Genomic DNA, 18629 nt, shown 5'->3' on the forward strand with positions numbered 1-18629 from the left:
GTAGGCTATCATTATTATATACAACAAGAACGTTTTAGTCGTCGATAGACGGCGTGCTAGTTCAAAATGGCAGCCGCCAGGGAGGCCAAAAGACTCTTACGAAAAGATATAAAAAGAAGGTTAATGCAGTTGTCAGACTCAGAGAAAAAGCGACAGTCGCAAATAGTTACAAATAAGGTGATGATGATACTAAATTGAGTTCTTAATTAAATTAATGTTACAGCCTAGGCCTATCCCGTTGTTGACGTAGGCCTATACCACCTCGTCATCATGATGATGGCCGGCTGCAGCGTGTTGGCTGGGCTTGCACTGTATGTGGTATCCTTGATTGGGAGTTCAAAAGATAGTCTAGATAGTACGCCAGTTTCCATTAAAGATGGCACATCGTTGACAAATTACAAATTGAAATAGTGAACGAAAACAAATTAAGACTCTAGCCTATGTGGTGTCTTGATCCAATATGAATATAACATGATGAAACGCATTACATCGGCTAGTCGCTGTATACTACAGATCGAGTCAAGCATTTTATTTGCATTGACAAACCAATTACTTTCCCCGCTCAACCCACCAAACGAACTGAGTTTACCCCAAACGAACCAAGTTTCCTCAAGCAGTACAGCCTTTTATTTAACTTCTTAACATGTTCACCAATTTAAACTTATACTAGTCAAACACTACTCCCAGATATTTATAATTGTTAACAATCTCTACTTCCTTTCCTTTAATGTATACTGAGTCCATACTGTCAGACCAATTAAAAATAAAATGTCCCCGGAAAATATATATATATATATCAAGCAGGCGGTCCGAGTTCGAGTCTCGGTTGGGGCGACTTTTTCTCATTCTCACAGATTTCCTCATCTTTATCGTTTCAAATTAATTAATTAAATTTCAGTATATCACCGGGCGGTTTAGAATTAAGGTTCTTTGCCTGATTTGTTTATATATATATATATATATATAAACAAATCAGGCAAAGAACATTAATTCTAAACCGCCCGGTGATATACTGAAATTTAATTAATTAATTTGAAACGATAAAGATGAGGAAATCTGTGAGAATGAGAAAAAGTCGCCCCAACCGATTTTGAGGGGAAAAGGTACATATATATATATATATATGTAACTTTTATTTAACTTCTTAACATGTTCACCAATTTAAACTTATACTAGTCAAACACTACTCCCAGATATTTATAATTGTTAACAATCTCTACTTCCTTTCCTTTAATGTATACTGAGTCCATACTGTCAGACCAATTAAAAATAAAATGTCCCCGGAAAATATATATATATATATCAAGCAGGCGGTCCGAGTTCGAGTCTCGGTTGGGGCGACTTTTTCTCATTCTCACAGATTTCCTCATCTTTATCGTTTCAAATTAATTAATTAAATTTCAGTATATCACCTTTGCCTGATTTGTTTATATATATATATATATATAAACAAATCAGGCAAAGAACATTAATTCTAAACCGCCCGGTGATATACTGAAATTTAATTAATTAATTTGAAACGATAAAGATGAGGAAATCTGTGAGAATGAGAAAAAGTCGCCCCAACCGATTTTGAGGGGAAAAGGTACATATATATATATATATATGTACCTTTTCCCCTCAAAATCGAACTCGTCCAAGCTTTTGGGGCATAGATCATTGTGGCCAAATTTGGCCAGATTCGGATGAAAACTGTGGCCTCCAGGCTGTTCACACACACACACCCACGCAAACATACAGGGGTGAAATATAACCTCCTTGGTGGAGGTAATAAAGGTGCAAATATAATAATAGGCTAGGCTATTGTACTGATGAAAAAAGGTCTTGAACTTGATGAAAGAGTTTAATGCAGATTTAATACTAGCCTTGTCGGTTCCAAAGAAATAGAGCAGTAAAAGTATGTGACCGGAATTAATAGTCAATATACGACCATAACTTTTTAGGACTTGATGGAAGTAGGATCCATATAAAGAGTGTAGGATACTTTATTCACTTTATTCTCAAACCTAAAAATTTTGTTTATAAAGGAATTTAGCTTTTTTTCTGTTTGCAGTTACTGGAACATCCAGGTTATATCCAGAGTCAGCGAATATCTGTGTACCTTAGCATGCCAGACCAAGAAGTGCATACAGAGGGTATCCTCCAAGACATGTTTAGACAAAATAAACTATGCTATGTTCCACAATATATTGGTGAGTGCAAATCGAGATGTGAAAAATTGGCTTATAGACATTTTTTGTGGGGGATTACCCGCAAAATATAATAAAAAAAATATAAACAAACATTTTATTTTGTTTCTTGATGACTCTGTTTAAAGGCTGCTACACACTATAGGATGACAGATAAATATATTTATAAACATACACTGACTTACTGACTGTTTATTGATTAAAAAATATATATAAAATGATAATTATTACTTGACAATAATGCAGATAATAATGAAGATATACAGTAGTAGCACACTACTGTGTCTTAACAATGTGTATATCCCAACATTTAATATGCAATGTTCTTAACTTGTACATACCCTGTTGAATTACCCTAATGTACAGTACAACCCCTATTAAGAGAGAACCTTTGAGGTCCAACAAAATGTCCTGATTAGGTGTTGGCCATAGTGTTAAAACATATAATTGCCCATGTTCTTTTCATTGACCCCATAATACTAATAGGGGCGTCCCAAATAATATATTTTGATTGATCTGTAATATAATGTGTCTTAAATATCTTGCATCTAAAGGGTCTGTGATGAATATGTTACGAGTGAACTCAATGGAGGACTATGAATCTCTACCAAAGACAAAGTGGAACATTAAACAACCAGCAGATGATGATAAAGATAGGGAAGATGCTTTATTAACAGGTATGTTAACAAGTAGCCAAAAGAGGCCCTTAAGTTTAGGTGATAATTATTCATACTTAAAGGACAACGTTACCGGAAAACATAGTTTGGCAAAATATTAGAAGAATTGTAAGATTTCACATGACCGCTCACCGTACAGCCATCGTCTGGAATGCATAGGAAAATAACATACAAGTAAATATGCTTTAATTAATTAACACTTTCAATGCTAATATATAGAATTCAATTATTTATTGATTGATTAATTAAAATAAAGGTATTTATTTTTAATTAAAATTCAAATGTTTTAGGTGGTTTGGATCTGATAATTATACCGGGTCTTGGCTTCTCAAAGTTCGGTGATCGCTTAGGCCGTGGCAAGGGATACTACGACAAGTATCAGACCAAATGTCAGCAACTCACAGGAAAAAAACCAATCACTATTGCACTAGCCTTCAATGAACAGATGTGTAATGATGTCCCTACCACAGAGTTGGATGTCACAATTGACTATGTTTTGTTTTGTGATGCTGTATAACATTAAAAAAAAGTGAAAGATTTGCAATAAAACATAACTCGTTTCAATCCCTCCCACTGTGTGAACTTGCCATTGTTTCTGGCTTTCACACCAGTCCCACCCTTCCCACTTATATTCCAAGTTTCCTGGACTTTCTGCATTCTCACTCCTGAGGACGATCAAAGTATATTGATCGAAACGTCGAGAAACTCAACAGTTCTTTTCAGAACTAATACACATGGTGTACCGCAAACTTTATATCAACATGAATTACTATGCGATGTATTTTAACAGGAATAGTTCTATCATGTATCTATTAAATGTGCAGCCATAAACTGAGAGGCATAATTTAACCACATTCAACGTAACAGTGTCGTGGCCACAAGATTTATAGTGGTGCGGTTGTCGCAAGAGAAATCTCCTGTGAGAGCCACAGGATTGTCAAAGGTCTGCCAAAAAGTGTGTCAGGTTGAAACCCTAACCCAACTGTACTGGTGGCTTTGGCAATACTACAGTATGTGTTGCCACCTAGTCATGAAATAATTTTGTTGTTGAATGATTAAAATCTGCGTCGATATTTTGCAAGATTGCTCGTTTGGACTGCTTAAAAGATGTATTTTAGGTTCATAAAGTTTTAAACTTTATTACACATGAAAATATGAACTTACATAGAAAGGAATACTAACAATGTAAGGCGTTTTGCAATTCAAACTATAATTTTATATAAATATATACTTATACTAACAATGGGATACTCTGTATCGTAAGCAGTACAGGGATTTTTTTCAAAAAATGGCAACATTTCTATTTCTCAACATAATTAGTTACTATATCATAATTGACATGCGCAGAATCAATTATTGTGTTCTGCGCATGTCAATTTTATAATAATATTGTCGGAAAAATAGAAAGGTCTAAATTTTGCCTTTTTAAAAACAAAAACAACCACTGTACTATTAATATAGTACAGGGAAAAATTAACAAATTTCCACCCTTTTTTTTGTTGACATTATTCATTCATATATCATACAAAATAAAACAAGTTGATTAGTGTAACATTTTTTGAAAATGTCCCTGTACTAATTTAACTGTATTTTTATAATACTCTAAAAACCTTTTTAGATCATCTCCATAGTTATATTATTAAACAAAACATTATTGACAGTCCATAAAAATGTCTCCTAAACAAATTATTTAATATACAAATGCTCATTATAATTTGTCTATATCGCACTTTATACACATCTAAGATCAAACACCCGAACTTGTTTACCATTTTTGTTAAAATATAACAAGCATCCATTAAAATAAATTAAAATTGTAAAATACATTAATAATATATAATAGACATAACTTGAATATATATTTGCATAATAAACTTTCTAAGTACACAAAGCATGTTTTGTAGCTCGGATTATTGTATAGCACTATTTTAATACAATTTTAAAAATTGTATCACCCATTTGATGATTGTTCATCATCTAAAAGCAAGTACGTACAGTAACTAAATAATTTTATGCAGACTATCCATTGTGCATTATGTAGGCCTAATCGACCATGAAGTTAGGCTACGTACGGTATCTGAGTGTATTCACACTTGTTCTACTAAATCTTGGTTCCCACTTGGACGCGACTTGTTAATCGCTAGTAATTTGTCCAATTACGGATGCGATGGATAGGACCAGGGTGTGTCTTGTTGCGTCCAAGTGGGAACCAATCGTTAGAGATTATATTGGTGCTGTAATTTGCCAGTATTCACAACAAAGGCATGGATTGCATTTCTTGCATAGAAAGTAGTGCATTTGCAAATTCCTACTTCAATTTAAACGATATTAATCAAATAATTCGTCATCAAGGATAGGCCTGTGAATATTCCCTTTTTTCACTATTATTATTTTACCATAAGACATGTTATAAAATAATTATACTTAATATTGATTGTCCATGCGTTCGACAACACGTGGTTGAATTGAAAAGTAGTCGAGAAATTTAGCAATGGAAATACGTCGTGATGTTATTCCGAATTTATACACCTTATATCCATCTGAAAGTGCTTTTTCCCCTTTATTTTTCGGAATTATGTATACTATGGATGTGGACAAAATCAATGTAGGCTATTGTATTTATTTGTATTTTTAATTATAATGCATGTATTCATACATGAATCCGCGTTAAACCATGGACAAATAAAATAATGTTTGTCCATATAGATTATGTGCAGCGGTGGAATTTCACCGTCTTACTTTTATTATAAATGTTTAAATTAAAAGATTATTATACAAACGATTTGAATAAACACACTAAAGATACGTCACTCAAAATTCCGTCCCATCTCATCAACCCTCTCCCTTACAAAAAAACTTTCCTCTTCAGTTATTCTCGTCATCTTCTCTAAAAATAGTAAAAGTTAGGACAATGGCTACAATTAAAGCAGTTAATAATAAAATAAGAATTGCTATGACTACCTTACGACAGTTACGTCGTATATTATTTTGTACAGCTTGAGTTTCTATCTCAACGGCCTTCCTCCCACTTTTGGTACTGCTCTTGGTGGTAGACTGCCCGTTCGTTGAATCAAACCCAGCCAATGCATTATGTGTGTTCTGCAAACAAACCGGGAACATTGTCATTATTTATTTTACCTAAATAGACTGAGAGCAAACACTTTCTTACTACACGTATTTATTACACTCATAATAATAATAATTTCAACTGTTTTGATGGCAATGTATCTCGTATTATTCATGGCATTTTCACAATTCCATCCCATAGCCACATTAGGCCTACGTTTGTTATCTCTTTATTTCTGGCTCAGTATTGATGAAGTGGAAGAGACAAGACGGCCTAAATGTATGCCTAGATTTTTTCCCGGAAAATAAATTGTATTAATCGAACATTACAAGCCTCATGTTGTCAAGTTGAATTATTGCTGTCAAGGATGAATGGATGGATGAAAGAATTTTTTAAAATATAAAATACAAATTCAAGAACTATTTATTTATTCTTTTAGGCTGGGCGAAAAATATAGTGGTTGACAGTAAACAAAACAAGTTATACCAAACTGAGGGACTACATACCTTATGAATTCTTGAGGGCATAACTCTTCCAAAGCTTTTCTGATACAGAAGTAAAGAAAGATACCGTAAGTATTACTATATAGTTAACAGGGTCACTAGTGGTTAATTCAATATGAAGCATAGGTTTGACGTTCTAATATTTCAGTCATGTAACCGTTTATAAATTAATATGTGTCTGAATTGCAGGTTTAAAGTTTCTCATTCTGATCAACTTGAATATTGATTGAAATGACCAATTGTATGTGATTTGATACAATAAATATAAAATAAATATCAAAGTTATGGCGAAGTCACACATAAAATATATCGACAAGCGTAAAATTGATCGATTGTAATTTTTGACGGAATGCCCTTAATTAGACGTGTTTATTTAAAAAAATATATTATATTTGTGACACTTACCACGGAACCATTTCTCTCTGTTGATACATTATTACTATTATTTTGTTTCGTCTTCTGGCTGTGTTTAAATCGGAAGTTTTTACTATATGCTATCTTGGGTTGAAGCACAACTTCTTCCGTTTCTGTGGCTGGATTTGTTTCTGAAGACAACGGTCTACAATAATAATAATAAGATTTGAATTGATGATTATTAATTTGTCATCATACAGGATATTATTATCTTCGTGCTTCTATATTTATCTTCTCGTCATCATTATGTTCTTCATTATCATCTTATCTATAACTTAACCATTTTAAACGTTCAAACGTACATAACTTGTACTACAAATAAATACATCAATCGCATTTGCTCATATGTTTTACTAATTAATTTATTAAAATAAATGTATTGATGGTGTTTTCTATCATACCGCGTTGACGAAGAATAATCACTACTTCTGGGCCTATTTTTTGGATTGTAATTTTTTGCAGACATTGTCGCTCGCCGTACTTTATCAGCTTCCTCTGGCGTCACCTCAATAGTACCATTTTTGTCGTAGAGGGGGTTAAGTTTCATAGAGCTTGGAGTTTCTTCGTCTGCAACACCAAATACTGTTACCATTTTAGCGTCATCAGCTTCGTAATCGTTCAACTTATTCAGTTTAAGCCTCTGTAAAAAAAGATGAAAGCAATGGTGAAATAGTCTAATGAGACAATAATCAATTAAAGTTCAAAACTGAGCACATGATGTACATACAGTGCTACTCATGTTTCAAGCGTGCCGAAATATTATTGCGGCATATATACGGTAATTACGGTATTATTTATAAACAGTATTCTACCGTATAGCACTATCAAATATTGGTGTTTGATAAAATTATGCATTTTTCTGATGAATTATAATAATCAGGTGATTCTACTGATACATATTGTGTAAGTGATTTACCGAAACTGATCTCAATAGGCATATAATCTAAAGCTCAGTGTGACACTATAAAACTATAGTTCGACAAAAAAAAAGTGTGATGTGCCCCAAATATTGTAGTGATATGACATCATTATGTCCATATATGGGCACATCACGTATTTTGTCACATAAAGTTTGATAGTGTAGACAGTGCTTAACTGGTCATACAGGATAATGAGTGTTTATAAATATATATTCTTTTAATTCTAAAACCTCATTTCTTTTTTATTAAAAGGTACATACACGATCCTATTGTTATATCCTAGTATTCAATACAACAACATTCCCTTGAAATAACTGGAAGCAGTAAAATTTCCCAGGCTTTAATTTAGCTGTTTTACACCTAAACACTGACTGCACACCCACTTTTTTGAAAGGCAAATGGAGGGGGTTGGCTCACTGGTTCTGCCTGTCTTCACACATTGTGCCCGTATCGCCATTCACACTTAGAGGCCTAAGGCTACTAACAGAAACACCATTTTTTCTAAGTAAGAATTGTTGATGTCACAATTCAGTGTGATTGGTGAAATACTGAATTCACCTTTGTTAATATTGTTCGATGTATACCTATTCAACAACAACGCAAACGAAATAGTATATGAAATAAAAACAAGTTCTCGTGATGTTATAACCATGTAGCTTTAAAATAAGCTCCATGGTATAACCAAGGAGTTTAGTGGACACATTGGCATAAAATTATCATAATGGTTATTTAAAAGACAATCAATTTAATATAGTGTATAATGGTGAGACATTCATGGTAACGAATGAAATAACAGGCGTGGATCTTTCGTATACCCCAGCTCACTCACCCCACACTACAGTACCTCCCCAATTAATAAATCGATACATTTTCGGGATGTTTTTTTTTCATATACGGCCCCTCCCCAATTTAGGCCTATGTATTCACACTACGTGGTCATTACATGTGAATATTCGGCCGTCGTACGCTAACCAATATTTCGTTACCTGTCATCTCTATTTATCAAGCACAAAATTATTATAATTATATGAATAAGAAAATATTATATTTACCACACTTCCGTTGGTAGATCCCGCAGATAGGGCATCTTGCGTACTTTGGGGTCGAGATTGGCGTCCCCTCTTTTTTTGGTACAGTCTATTATTGCCAACCTCATCATGCGACACATCCGCCGACATTTGGATATTGTATTTGATTCACACAATCTGTATACGATCGAGTAAAGAACAAGATAACAAATTTAATTCTGTTTTGTTACGGAATGTCACAGTTTATAAAATGTGTGGTATATTAATACACTGAATTCTTAATTTACTAACTAGGCCTATAATTACCGTATTATAAATGATGTCACTGTCCCGTAGTATCCAGTTGAAACTGTCAGTAAAAGCTTGTATTTAGTCGTGTTTCATCTGTTGAATCAACATCATTGTGACTAATTCACAGACACAACGGATCACACAACTACTGGCGAATATCTATACATCCAAATTGTATTATCTTTCACTATCTCCGATCACTTCGTATACAAGGTATTCCGATTATTTTTTTTATTACTCAGACATACTATATTACACCACGCCCGCAGAATGCCGTTTTCTATACCTGATTGGGTTTTATATGAATAAGAGATGCTATTCAATAACATGTAGTCACACTGTCGTTTGAATAGGATTGTATTGACCCATTATTCTACGTAATCACAAAAGCCTTTTGAGATGCAAAACACCACTATTGTACTGATCAGGCACTCATTGGCGGCGCTGTACAAGTTAAAGACAACGTTTCATTCCTATAACACAAACATTCCAAAGCTGGACATATTATATTCATTTTAAAATCATTGGAGATAAAAGTTCAATATTTAAACATTATTAATTCTAAGAATAATTGATTAAATGCTTTTTAGTTTTTAATTAATTTATTTTATTCCTGATCACTAGTTTTTATTTAAATTACATTCAAATAAATACACCCGTCCACCACTGATGGTAGACGCGGGAGGCTGCGGGATGGGTATTCTGAGAGTGTGCTCTCGGAACATGACTTTTCTTTGGCTTTAGTTGATAGAAGATTGAAATGTTTTGTTAGAGATAGAGTATACGATGTTTAATTGATTATAATAGTGTAAATAGTTTGGTAAGATTAGATAAAACAAAAGACACTAATTATGTGTATAAAATATAATAGTAAGTATAACAATAATAATTTAACATTAAAAAAAAAAAGGTGTATAGGCCTATAGGCCTAGCCTAATAATATAGCGGTCCTACTATAAACACCACCAGATACATATCAAAGCAACAAATCCTACCACAGAGAGCAGCCACCTTCTCGGAATTATATTAATGGTATATTACAACCTTTAAAGCATAATTCTTTTAGAAACTGAAAAAATTGAAGTTAAAAGTGAATTTCTCGCCGTCAAATTCCAGAATCGAATGCGTTTGATCATCATAATAGTAACGAAACGAACGCGTTCATTATCCGTGTCTATTGTATTCATCGGTCAACTGTGAGGCGCTACCGATGCATTTATTTGGCCCAAAATAAATTCTTTTCTGTGCACTGTAAAATTAAAAAATAAATAACTTATTTGTTACTCAGTCAACTGCTCTCACATCATTTATTTTTTCCAATAGAATCAGAAATTCTTTTCTGTACACTATAACATTTAATAATAATAAAACTATACAACTATATGTTCACACAATTTGTCTTTTTTTTAATGAAACCATAGAATTAAGTGATATGATCTCATCTTTCAGTATTTATTCACGAAGCGAAGCATACCAAGTATTGGGCAAAAAAAAAGTTTAGTTCCCCAAGTTGACAAACTGTAAAGAAATCTACGGTCGGCGTTTTTTTTTTTAGGAATAAAATATCAATACTAGATTACCTGAAGGCAAAATTGTATTTTCATTAGCGGCCCGGTAATCAGCAATTTCAGACCCTACATTTTAATCAGATGGCATTTTTGACTGATTTTACTATACTCCATGGTTACACTCACCCGCGTGTTCGTTAGGATGTATTAGTTGCAAATTTAAAGTGTTATGGCTTTTAAATTTTATTTCTATATTTAATTTAAAATTCCTCAGTCATAGTCAGAAAAGATGGTTTGTTTCATTAACTGGAAAGATAAAATTAAAGAGGAGCAGGGCAGAAAACGAGTAATGTGGATGACAAGTTTAATTGATTGAGTGGTTAACATAAAACGGAGTAAAACATTGGAATTTTTTTGACAAGTTTAATAGCCTTTAATTTTCCTTTGAACGGTAAAATAATCAAATATCAACTTGTTACTTAATTAAAACAAATATATGTCGTTTACTAATATGCCTATGTATTGTTTCATCAAACTTATTGTATTGACATAGACCACATATCTATGCATAATAATCAGAAACTTGATCGGAAAAATCATGTAGCAAGTGTATCATGTAAACTATCTAAAATAGATATAGATAAAATATCTAAATAACATTCCACATTAAATATTACTACTAGCTTGTTTACCACAATGTTATAAAATATGTTTAAGCAACAATTGATAACATAAACATAAATAATGTAATTATTACTCAACTAGGAATCTAGGGCCTGTTTCTGCTAAATGATTTCTAAAGAAAGATTTTTTGCTAAACCAGTTTTCTAAAAACGATCTTTTTCCTCCAAAAAAGTGCTCCAGGCAGGTTATTTTAAAACCGTATTTAAAAGTCGGTTCCCTTTATATTGATCTGTTTCTGCTGGCAAGAAAATAAATAAAAACTAATAAGAAGAACATGTTCTCTTAAAATCAGTATTAAAACTGCTTTTTTTCAATTGTTTCAGCCTACTTTATTTCAAAATGTTAAAAAAATACTAAAAACGGAACATATTAATGGCTTAATACTGCTATAATAACAGAAACAAAAGTTTAAACAACAACAACAAACACAAAAACAAATGTGTGTCGTGTTTCAGTATCTGGAGTTAAACTTTGGAATAAATTATACTCAACTTTAAAGAATTTAAACAGGTTAGATCTTAAAAATGAAGAATACAGAAATATGGTTTTAAGAGCACTAACCTGAAGGAGACAAATAAATTAGTGGTATCTATTAAACAAACAGGTAACTCAATTCAAGAAACATTTATTGACCATATTATAGCATAACATTAACAATGGTTGGCATATAATATATATATAGTCGAGAGACTACAAAATGCCCGATGGGCCTGTCGCTGTAGTCCCTCTTTACATTATACAAGTATACAACAAATAATAAAATACAACACTTAAGCTACTTAACATGGGGTTGCACTTATATGATTAAATGTAGGTACAATGGTAGTAAGTATACAACAATTGTTATATCGTGTTATGCTGCAACTATTAAGAATTAATTATCAATCGTTAACTACTAGACAGACAAGCTATACATTCATGGTTTAATAATTTCTATGGTAGGCCAAGGATGTATGCCATGATCAATATGAACAACGATTAAAAAAACATAATATATCTATTAATATGCAAATTATATGACCTTTGACATTAAATATGACATCACAATTTTTGTTTCACTATATTTTATGTTAGTAGGCCTACCAAAGTATAAATAATATCATTTTTTTAAACGTAGGGTAAATGCTATAGCCGTAAATCATCAAATGCAGCAGCGCATCTCTTTAAACAGTATTCTATATCTTGTTTTCCAGATGGCTTTAATAAAAGAAATGCAAGTAAACTCAGCAATTAGTTGAAGTAAGTTGTATTTAATTGAAGAAGAACGTTTATGTTCTAAATATTATTCTAAGACCAGAGGTGACTTTAGACCTTAATCAAATGATAGTCTCAAAACAGCATCAACAAGGAAAGCCTTGTATGTGTGTTGTTGGTTACTGGAATGTAGCTTTAAGAACTTTTTGAATATCTCGGAAAAAAGATTTCTTTCTTACATGCATGTGACCTCCGGGCACCATTATTTTTTTGAAATGCTGATTTTCATCAATTTCATGACACCATGCATCTAATGAGTTGGGAGGAATGCACCGATCCGACTTGGCACCAAACACAGTCATGCCGCATTGAAGTTTTGTACTTTGTGTGTAATTGTACTTTTGGCAAATTTTAAAGCCAGCATTGAAGCAAGGGATAAGTCGTCTCATCAATTCAGGATTTCCCAACACGTCCTCATCAACAAAAGAAAGCGTCTCAGATTTGCTGTTGATTACTGGGATGTTGTTGTTGATATTTTGTTCAATTTGCCTTAATATAACTGGGCCTTTTGAAAGCTCTATTGTGTTAGGATAGTCAAGCGTGGGTGCATACCAAGAACTAGTGATCATATGAGCCGGCTGTAAACCCATAGTTTTTAGAAGGTGAGCAACCTCAAATGCGATGAGTCCACCAATACTATGACCAAACAATATAAACCTGCCTGGCAAAAGTCGTGGTGCTAGGTTCTCCGTTAATTTACTCACAATTTCTTCAAGATTTTGAAGAGGTTTCTCATTATGACGTCCTTCCCATCCGGGTAATTGTGCCATGATTAACTGCACATTATTCTTACTCAGTTTTTCCTGCCACCATGCATATGCAGATGGACCTCCTCCATTTGGTGGAAAACAAATTAGCTGGATATTAGGAGACATAGTCATACCATCCATTATATACCAAGCCTTCCAAGTCATGTCTTCCTCACTTTCTTCTTCACTGTTTGGTTGACCTCTCACTTCATTCTTATCCAGTATTTTTCTGTATATTGAAACGGACAAACTGTGCATTGTCGCGTTTGCATTAATCAATTCCATAGATGGAAATGGAACATGAAATGTTCTTTGGATGTCTCCGCTCAATTCAGTTGCAGTCAATGAATCTACTCCGAGTGAAGATGGTGAGGAGTTTGGAGAAATATCGCTAGTTAAGCCAACACGTTTGGAGATGAAACTGCAGAGTTGCTGGAAAATATAATCTTTAGCTTCATCTGGTTGTAAGTTAATTATGTCACCTGCGTTCTCATTTTGACCCACTGATCTTGTAGAAGAAAATCCTAGCATAATTGAACTTTCTTCATAGTCGTGGCGTTTAAGAATGCCTCGGTATTCCATAATAACATCATTAATTCGAAGATTTCCAGTTACACCAATGTCAGAGGTATTTCTACTAAGCATTACATCAAGTGAATTTAACACCTGCTGTGATGTCACACTTCCTATTCCTCTTCTTTCCCAAAACTCAATAATACCCGATGTTCTTGCTGCAAATCCAGTGTCTCTAATCACACCCGGACAGACGACAGTTGCAGGTAAACCTTGGTTTCTACGATACTGACCAAGAGATGAAAGGTATGTATTAGCAGCACAATAATTTGCCTGACCTGCGTTTCCTACCATCTGAACTACAGAAGAAATCATTACAAAGTATTCCAGTTGAACATTAAACTTAATTGACGTTTGATGTAGTAGAAGAGCACCCCATGATTTGGTTGACATTATTGTCTTCCAGCTATCAGGTGTAATGCTCTCAATTAGCTTATCATCATACTGTGCAGCACAGTGGAATATTCCTGTTAAAGGTTTAGACATATCTTTTAAAACAGTAGCAAATGCGTTTTCTATATCTGATCTGTTCGTAATGTCTGTCCTAATATGTACTATTTGGATTCCTCGATTTGTAAGACTTCTTAATCTTTCTTCTGTTTCAAAACCTGGCACAGATCGACTTAAGATAGCAACGTATCCAGCTCCATTATCTACCAACCACTCTACAAGACGAAGTCCAAATCCAGTTGTACCACCAGTTACAATATAAGAATTGCGCATGCTTAATCTAGTCTCTTTCCCTGAAAAGTCGTAGTTTACATTAACGGATTCGTTTTTTTCTACTGAGAATATAACATCATCAAATACATACTGATTTTGGATGTTTACTTCTTTAAGTAGCTTGATATGTGGACTCTTTATATAATTCTTTCTTAAGGGTTCCTTAAAGAGATTCAATAAGGAGTTGAAAGTAGGCTTCATCTTGTGAAACTGACAAAGCAATGGTAATGTGTAGCTGTTGACCACAACCCTTACATTTCTAGGAAGACCAAGGTTATCAGTAACTGGAATGTCTTCCTTAGACTTCAGTATTTCAACTTTAGCAAACGTTGTCAATCTGTCTTTTAATCCTTCATTAACCTTTAATAATTCGCTTATGCACTGTTTATATCCTATCACACCGCCAACACTGTGTCCATTTAAGACAGACATTACATCTTTACTTTCAATGAATCTCGGAAAGGCATCTGAAACCAAACTATACTCCTCGGGAAGGTGTTTAATTACAATCAAAACATTGTGACCCATTTTTTCAGCCACGTGTGCAACAGCTAAGCACTGTTTATCCTCAGTAGAATCTAGGCAAACAATCGTCGTACCATCTGGTTTCAGGTCACGAACAGTAAGAAACGGAACAGTGTATGACGAGACAATATCAATTACTTGTGAAGGTGAAAAGTTTGTCTCTAGCTCTAACAGTTCATTTTTGTTGCACTGTATTGTAGACTTCATTTCGTTTGAAGAACAAACACCAATCACCAAAGAAGACTTTTCTGAATTTCCACAAAACATTACAATCGGCTTTACCTCTTGAGAAGAACCTTGAGCTTCTGATGAAACCAGTTGGAAGGATTCAATGTTTACTGTTACCAATTTGACAGAGTTGGTCTCTTCTTTGTTATAAAGGAACTTTGTCAGCAACAGTCTTCCAGTTTCAAAACTTTGAAGAATGTTAAATTTCCAATTAGATGACGAATGATTACAAGGAAAGTAATAACTATCACGTATACACAACTGATACACATACACCTTGAAATCTGTTGTTTGTTCAGGTGACGACTCATTCATACGTAATGCTATAATTATCTTATCATTGTCACTGCCCCAGATGTATTTCAATAACCAATCCGCCGTTGTAATATTGCTGATTTCTGATGGAATATCCAAAATGGAGAGCTTGAAGTCTAGATTTTCGTGTGCCGCACAAATACCAAAACCATAAGCTGAAGCCTGGCATGGATCAACTACGTCATCATGTCTGACATAAAACCCATCTCGTGTAATCAGCCATATTTTCGGATCTATATTTTTCTGGGTTGAAACAGCTTTATAGAGATTGATACACATTTCTGCAATACTAGATTGCAGTTCCAAAAATGTTGTCTTGGGAAGTTGGTCGTGATTTTTTTGGTCACTTGGTTTAACCGTGATTATAATATTTAACAATGGTTCATTACCACCCATAGTTAATTGCTCTTCTTGAAAATCACTTCCATTGTAAATACCAGACTGAAGTCCAGCTGAAGTCAAGTGGTTCTGGAGATTTAACGACAACTCTTCGTCATTTCCTGTTATTAGGGTATAACCTGTTGGATCGAATGATTTCATTCCCATGTCGATTGGCACCCATTCCTTATTCCATATTTTAATGATGTTGTCTTCATTACGACCAGCAACTGATCCAAAACGGATTTTTGAAAATTGACCAATGATCTCAAAAGTTTCTGCATTAGCAACATAAACTTCGCCATAAATGTCTGCTTCACCATCGCTCATTAATTTAAAATGAAGATATACACTGTCCGGAAATAATACGTCTTTTTTAAGGTACATTCTTTCAATAGATCTGGGAACACGACCATCGGGCTTTGATGTGGGATTTTGAACTGTATTTTTTAGACGTTCAAGGCCTGCCATAGCTTGCAAGATACCATCTAGCAAAGCGGGATGGATGTAGAATCGACTGGACTGTGCAGCAACAGTTTCAGGTGCTCTGATATAAAAAAGTGCTTCGTCAGCCAGTCTGTTGTGGTTTACCATTTCGATACACATGAAACTTTCACCAAGATTGAAACCAACTTGCTGTTTGAAGGCATAAAAACCAGTTTGATCGAGTTCTTCGGGACATCTATTTTTTATGTCGCTTACAGGAAGGTACGTCAAATTAGTCAGACATGTATCATGGATAGAACAAACGTGTGTTTCATTTTTTATTAATTTCATAGTTGTATGTGTTGTCCATTTATTTTCTCTTGTATTGAGTGAGCAAAATCTGAATGATGCGGTGTCTTCAGTTTCCAATTCGGTTGTTGTTTCAACGGTTGTGTCTTCATCAGAAACAAACATAAAACGGTCGAAACGCATATCTTTTATAATTACGTGAGGTGAATTCAAAAACACTTTCTGATGCGCTGCTATTGCTGTTTCTACAAATCCTGCAGCCGGAAACACTACACTACCTTGAACCACGTGATCGGCAATCCATGGTTCCTCGTGGGTTCCAATAGTTCCTTTCCAAACCTGAAAACCTTTGTTTGAGGAAAAGTTAGCTGATGTGTCTGGTTTTCCTAAAAGGGGATGAAAAGAATTTGGATACCGCATGATAACGTTCCTTGAGGAAGTGGCTGCTGAACACTCTATACGTTGCCATGGATACAATGGTAAGGATTCTACCTCACACTCAGATCCTAGAAAACTTGGTGTCATATCAACCGGATAGCCCCGTATAAACATCTGTGCTAATGATATATTAAAGTTGAGATTATCATTGGAAGAGTTATTAATATCACGTGGTCGTTTAAGAGAATGAGTGATAAAGTGAACGGTTGATTTGCTCGACTTCGATGCTACAATTTCTTTAATTGCTGGTGACAGCGCTGGATGAGCTCCTATCTCTAAAAAGCTAATGTAACCGTCCCTTAGTATGGCATCTACTGCATCTCTGAAACACACTTTCTGGCGAATATTACTCCACCAGTAAGCAGGATCATTCGCCTCTTGTAGAGTAACATAACGGTTAGTTACAGTTGACATCATTGGAACAACTGGTCTATGGTTAGTGGAAAACGTTTTCTTCTTTAGAAAATTTGTCTTCTTCAGAAATTCTTCCCTTAAACCTTCTTGGTGACGACTGTGAAACGCATTATTAACCCTTAGTAATTTTGTCGCAATACCATCTTCATTCAGCTGTGATGTGAATTCATTAATTAACTCTGTTTTCCCTGACAATACAATTTGCGTAGGGCTGTTTATAGCTGCGACGTCTATACATCTGGGATTAAACTCCAGCTTACTTTTGACAATATCTACATCATGAAGAACTGCAGCCATTGTTCCAGAACCACTTGTTTTTCTGAGAAGATGTCCACGTTTAAAGATTACCTTAACTGCATTTTTCATAGAAAGGAGTCCCGCTGCGTAAGCTGCTGCTACTTCTCCGACGCTGTGACCGATTATGGCACTTGGAGTTACTCCATAATGCTTGTAGAGTTCGACTAATCCAATTTGGACGCTACAAATGCAGACTTGAGAAATTTCTGTTGAAGACAATGCAACAATATACAAATTAAAACTTGTTAAATTTTAAAGTTCAAACGACAGTGGATAAACTAGGTTGGCTTTTGATTAATAGTATTGACACTGGTATTGCAGTAACATCGTAAGAGTAGTCTATATTATGTACTTTAGCAAATAATAATATATTTAAACACAATTTTCTTCTTCTTTCATGATCTTTCTTTCACTGTTTGTTAGAATGTGCATAAATCATTATAGATTTCATCGATTAACTTAATTATGCAATTTCATTCTGCGTTTGAACATTAGCAATACTGTACTACAATGATTATTTTAACTTAAAAATTGTGTAAACCCGTATCGTTGCTTATCCTGTTTTTATCAGTTTCTTCTGTCAACATCTGAATTAGCGACCATCTTCCTCCAATTTGTCCAAGGTAACTGTCAATCCTCTATTTTTAAACAAAGAAGTGTTTTTAAATATTATCAATCAGTAATGTACTATAATGATTTTAAAAGTGATATTTTAGTTT

At 34.1% G+C, this 18629-nt stretch overlaps 4 protein-coding genes and 1 long non-coding RNA gene across 5 annotated transcripts in view; 2 read left to right on the forward strand and 3 right to left on the reverse strand.

The window, feature by feature from the left end:
• Positions 1-18629, forward strand: part of LOC144854083 (alkaline ceramidase 2-like) — an 81639-nt gene that overhangs the window by 45721 nt on the left and 17289 nt on the right. The gene's annotated exons all lie outside the window — the stretch shown is intronic.
• LOC144853982 (5-formyltetrahydrofolate cyclo-ligase-like) lies at positions 51-4332 on the forward strand. Its single transcript, XM_078711863.1, has 5 exons — positions 51-177; positions 2054-2192; positions 2744-2866; positions 3157-3420; positions 3628-4332. Exons 1-4 carry the CDS (start codon positions 67-69, stop codon positions 3381-3383), a joined length of 600 nt encoding a protein of 199 aa, XP_078567989.1. The 5' UTR covers positions 51-66; the 3' UTR covers positions 3384-3420; positions 3628-4332.
• LOC144853983 (uncharacterized) lies at positions 2838-3673 on the reverse strand. Its single transcript, XR_013614476.1, has 2 exons — positions 3628-3673; positions 2838-3420 (listed from the first exon to the last, which is right to left on the reverse strand). It is a non-coding gene; the product is annotated as an uncharacterized LOC144853983 (long non-coding RNA).
• Positions 4251-9421, reverse strand: LOC144853981 (uncharacterized). Its single transcript, XM_078711862.1, has 6 exons — positions 9105-9421; positions 8823-8975; positions 7252-7490; positions 6842-6995; positions 6440-6478; positions 4251-5965 (listed from the first exon to the last, which is right to left on the reverse strand). The coding sequence occupies exons 2-6, from the start codon at positions 8946-8948 to the stop codon at positions 5732-5734; spliced, it is 792 nt and encodes a 263-aa protein (XP_078567988.1). The 5' UTR covers positions 8949-8975; positions 9105-9421; the 3' UTR covers positions 4251-5731.
• LOC144854021 (phenolphthiocerol/phthiocerol polyketide synthase subunit C-like) lies at positions 11887-18516 on the reverse strand. Its single transcript, XM_078711902.1, has 2 exons — positions 18452-18516; positions 11887-18116 (listed from the first exon to the last, which is right to left on the reverse strand). The coding sequence occupies exons 1-2, from the start codon at positions 18495-18497 to the stop codon at positions 12655-12657; spliced, it is 5508 nt and encodes a 1835-aa protein (XP_078568028.1). The 5' UTR covers positions 18498-18516; the 3' UTR covers positions 11887-12654.

This window comes from Antedon bifida, chromosome 10 (genome assembly GCF_963402885.1).
Source record: "Antedon bifida chromosome 10, ecAntBifi1.1, whole genome shotgun sequence".
Lineage (NCBI taxonomy): Eukaryota > Metazoa > Echinodermata > Crinoidea > Comatulida > Antedonidae > Antedon > Antedon bifida.

Bases quoted from the DNA above. Each gene is read 5' to 3' on its own strand.
- LOC144853982 (XM_078711863.1), top strand. From the start codon at position 67: ATGGCAGCCGCCAGGGAGGCCAAAAGACTCTTACGAAAAGATATAAAA. The intron at 178-2,053 runs GTGATGATGATA...TTCTGTTTGCAG, and splicing joins CGCAAATAGTTACAAATAAG to TTACTGGAACATCCAGGTTA. The intron at 2,867-3,156 runs GTATGTTAACAA...CAAATGTTTTAG, and splicing joins GGAAGATGCTTTATTAACAG to GTGGTTTGGATCTGATAATT.
- LOC144853981 (XM_078711862.1), bottom strand. From the start codon at position 8,948: ATGTCGGCGGATGTGTCGCATGATGAGGTTGGCAATAATAGACTGTAC. The intron at 7,491-8,822 runs GTAAATATAATA...CTTTTTTTACAG, and splicing joins GATCTACCAACGGAAGTGTG to AGGCTTAAACTGAATAAGTT. The intron at 6,479-6,841 runs GTAAGTGTCACA...CTTCTGTATCAG, and splicing joins CAGAGAGAAATGGTTCCGTG to AAAAGCTTTGGAAGAGTTAT.
- LOC144854021 (XM_078711902.1), bottom strand. From the start codon at position 18,497: ATGTTGACAGAAGAAACTGATAAAAACAGGATAAGCAACGATACGG. The intron at 18,117-18,451 runs GTTTACACAATT...TGTCTTCAACAG, and splicing joins CAGGATAAGCAACGATACGG to AAATTTCTCAAGTCTGCATT.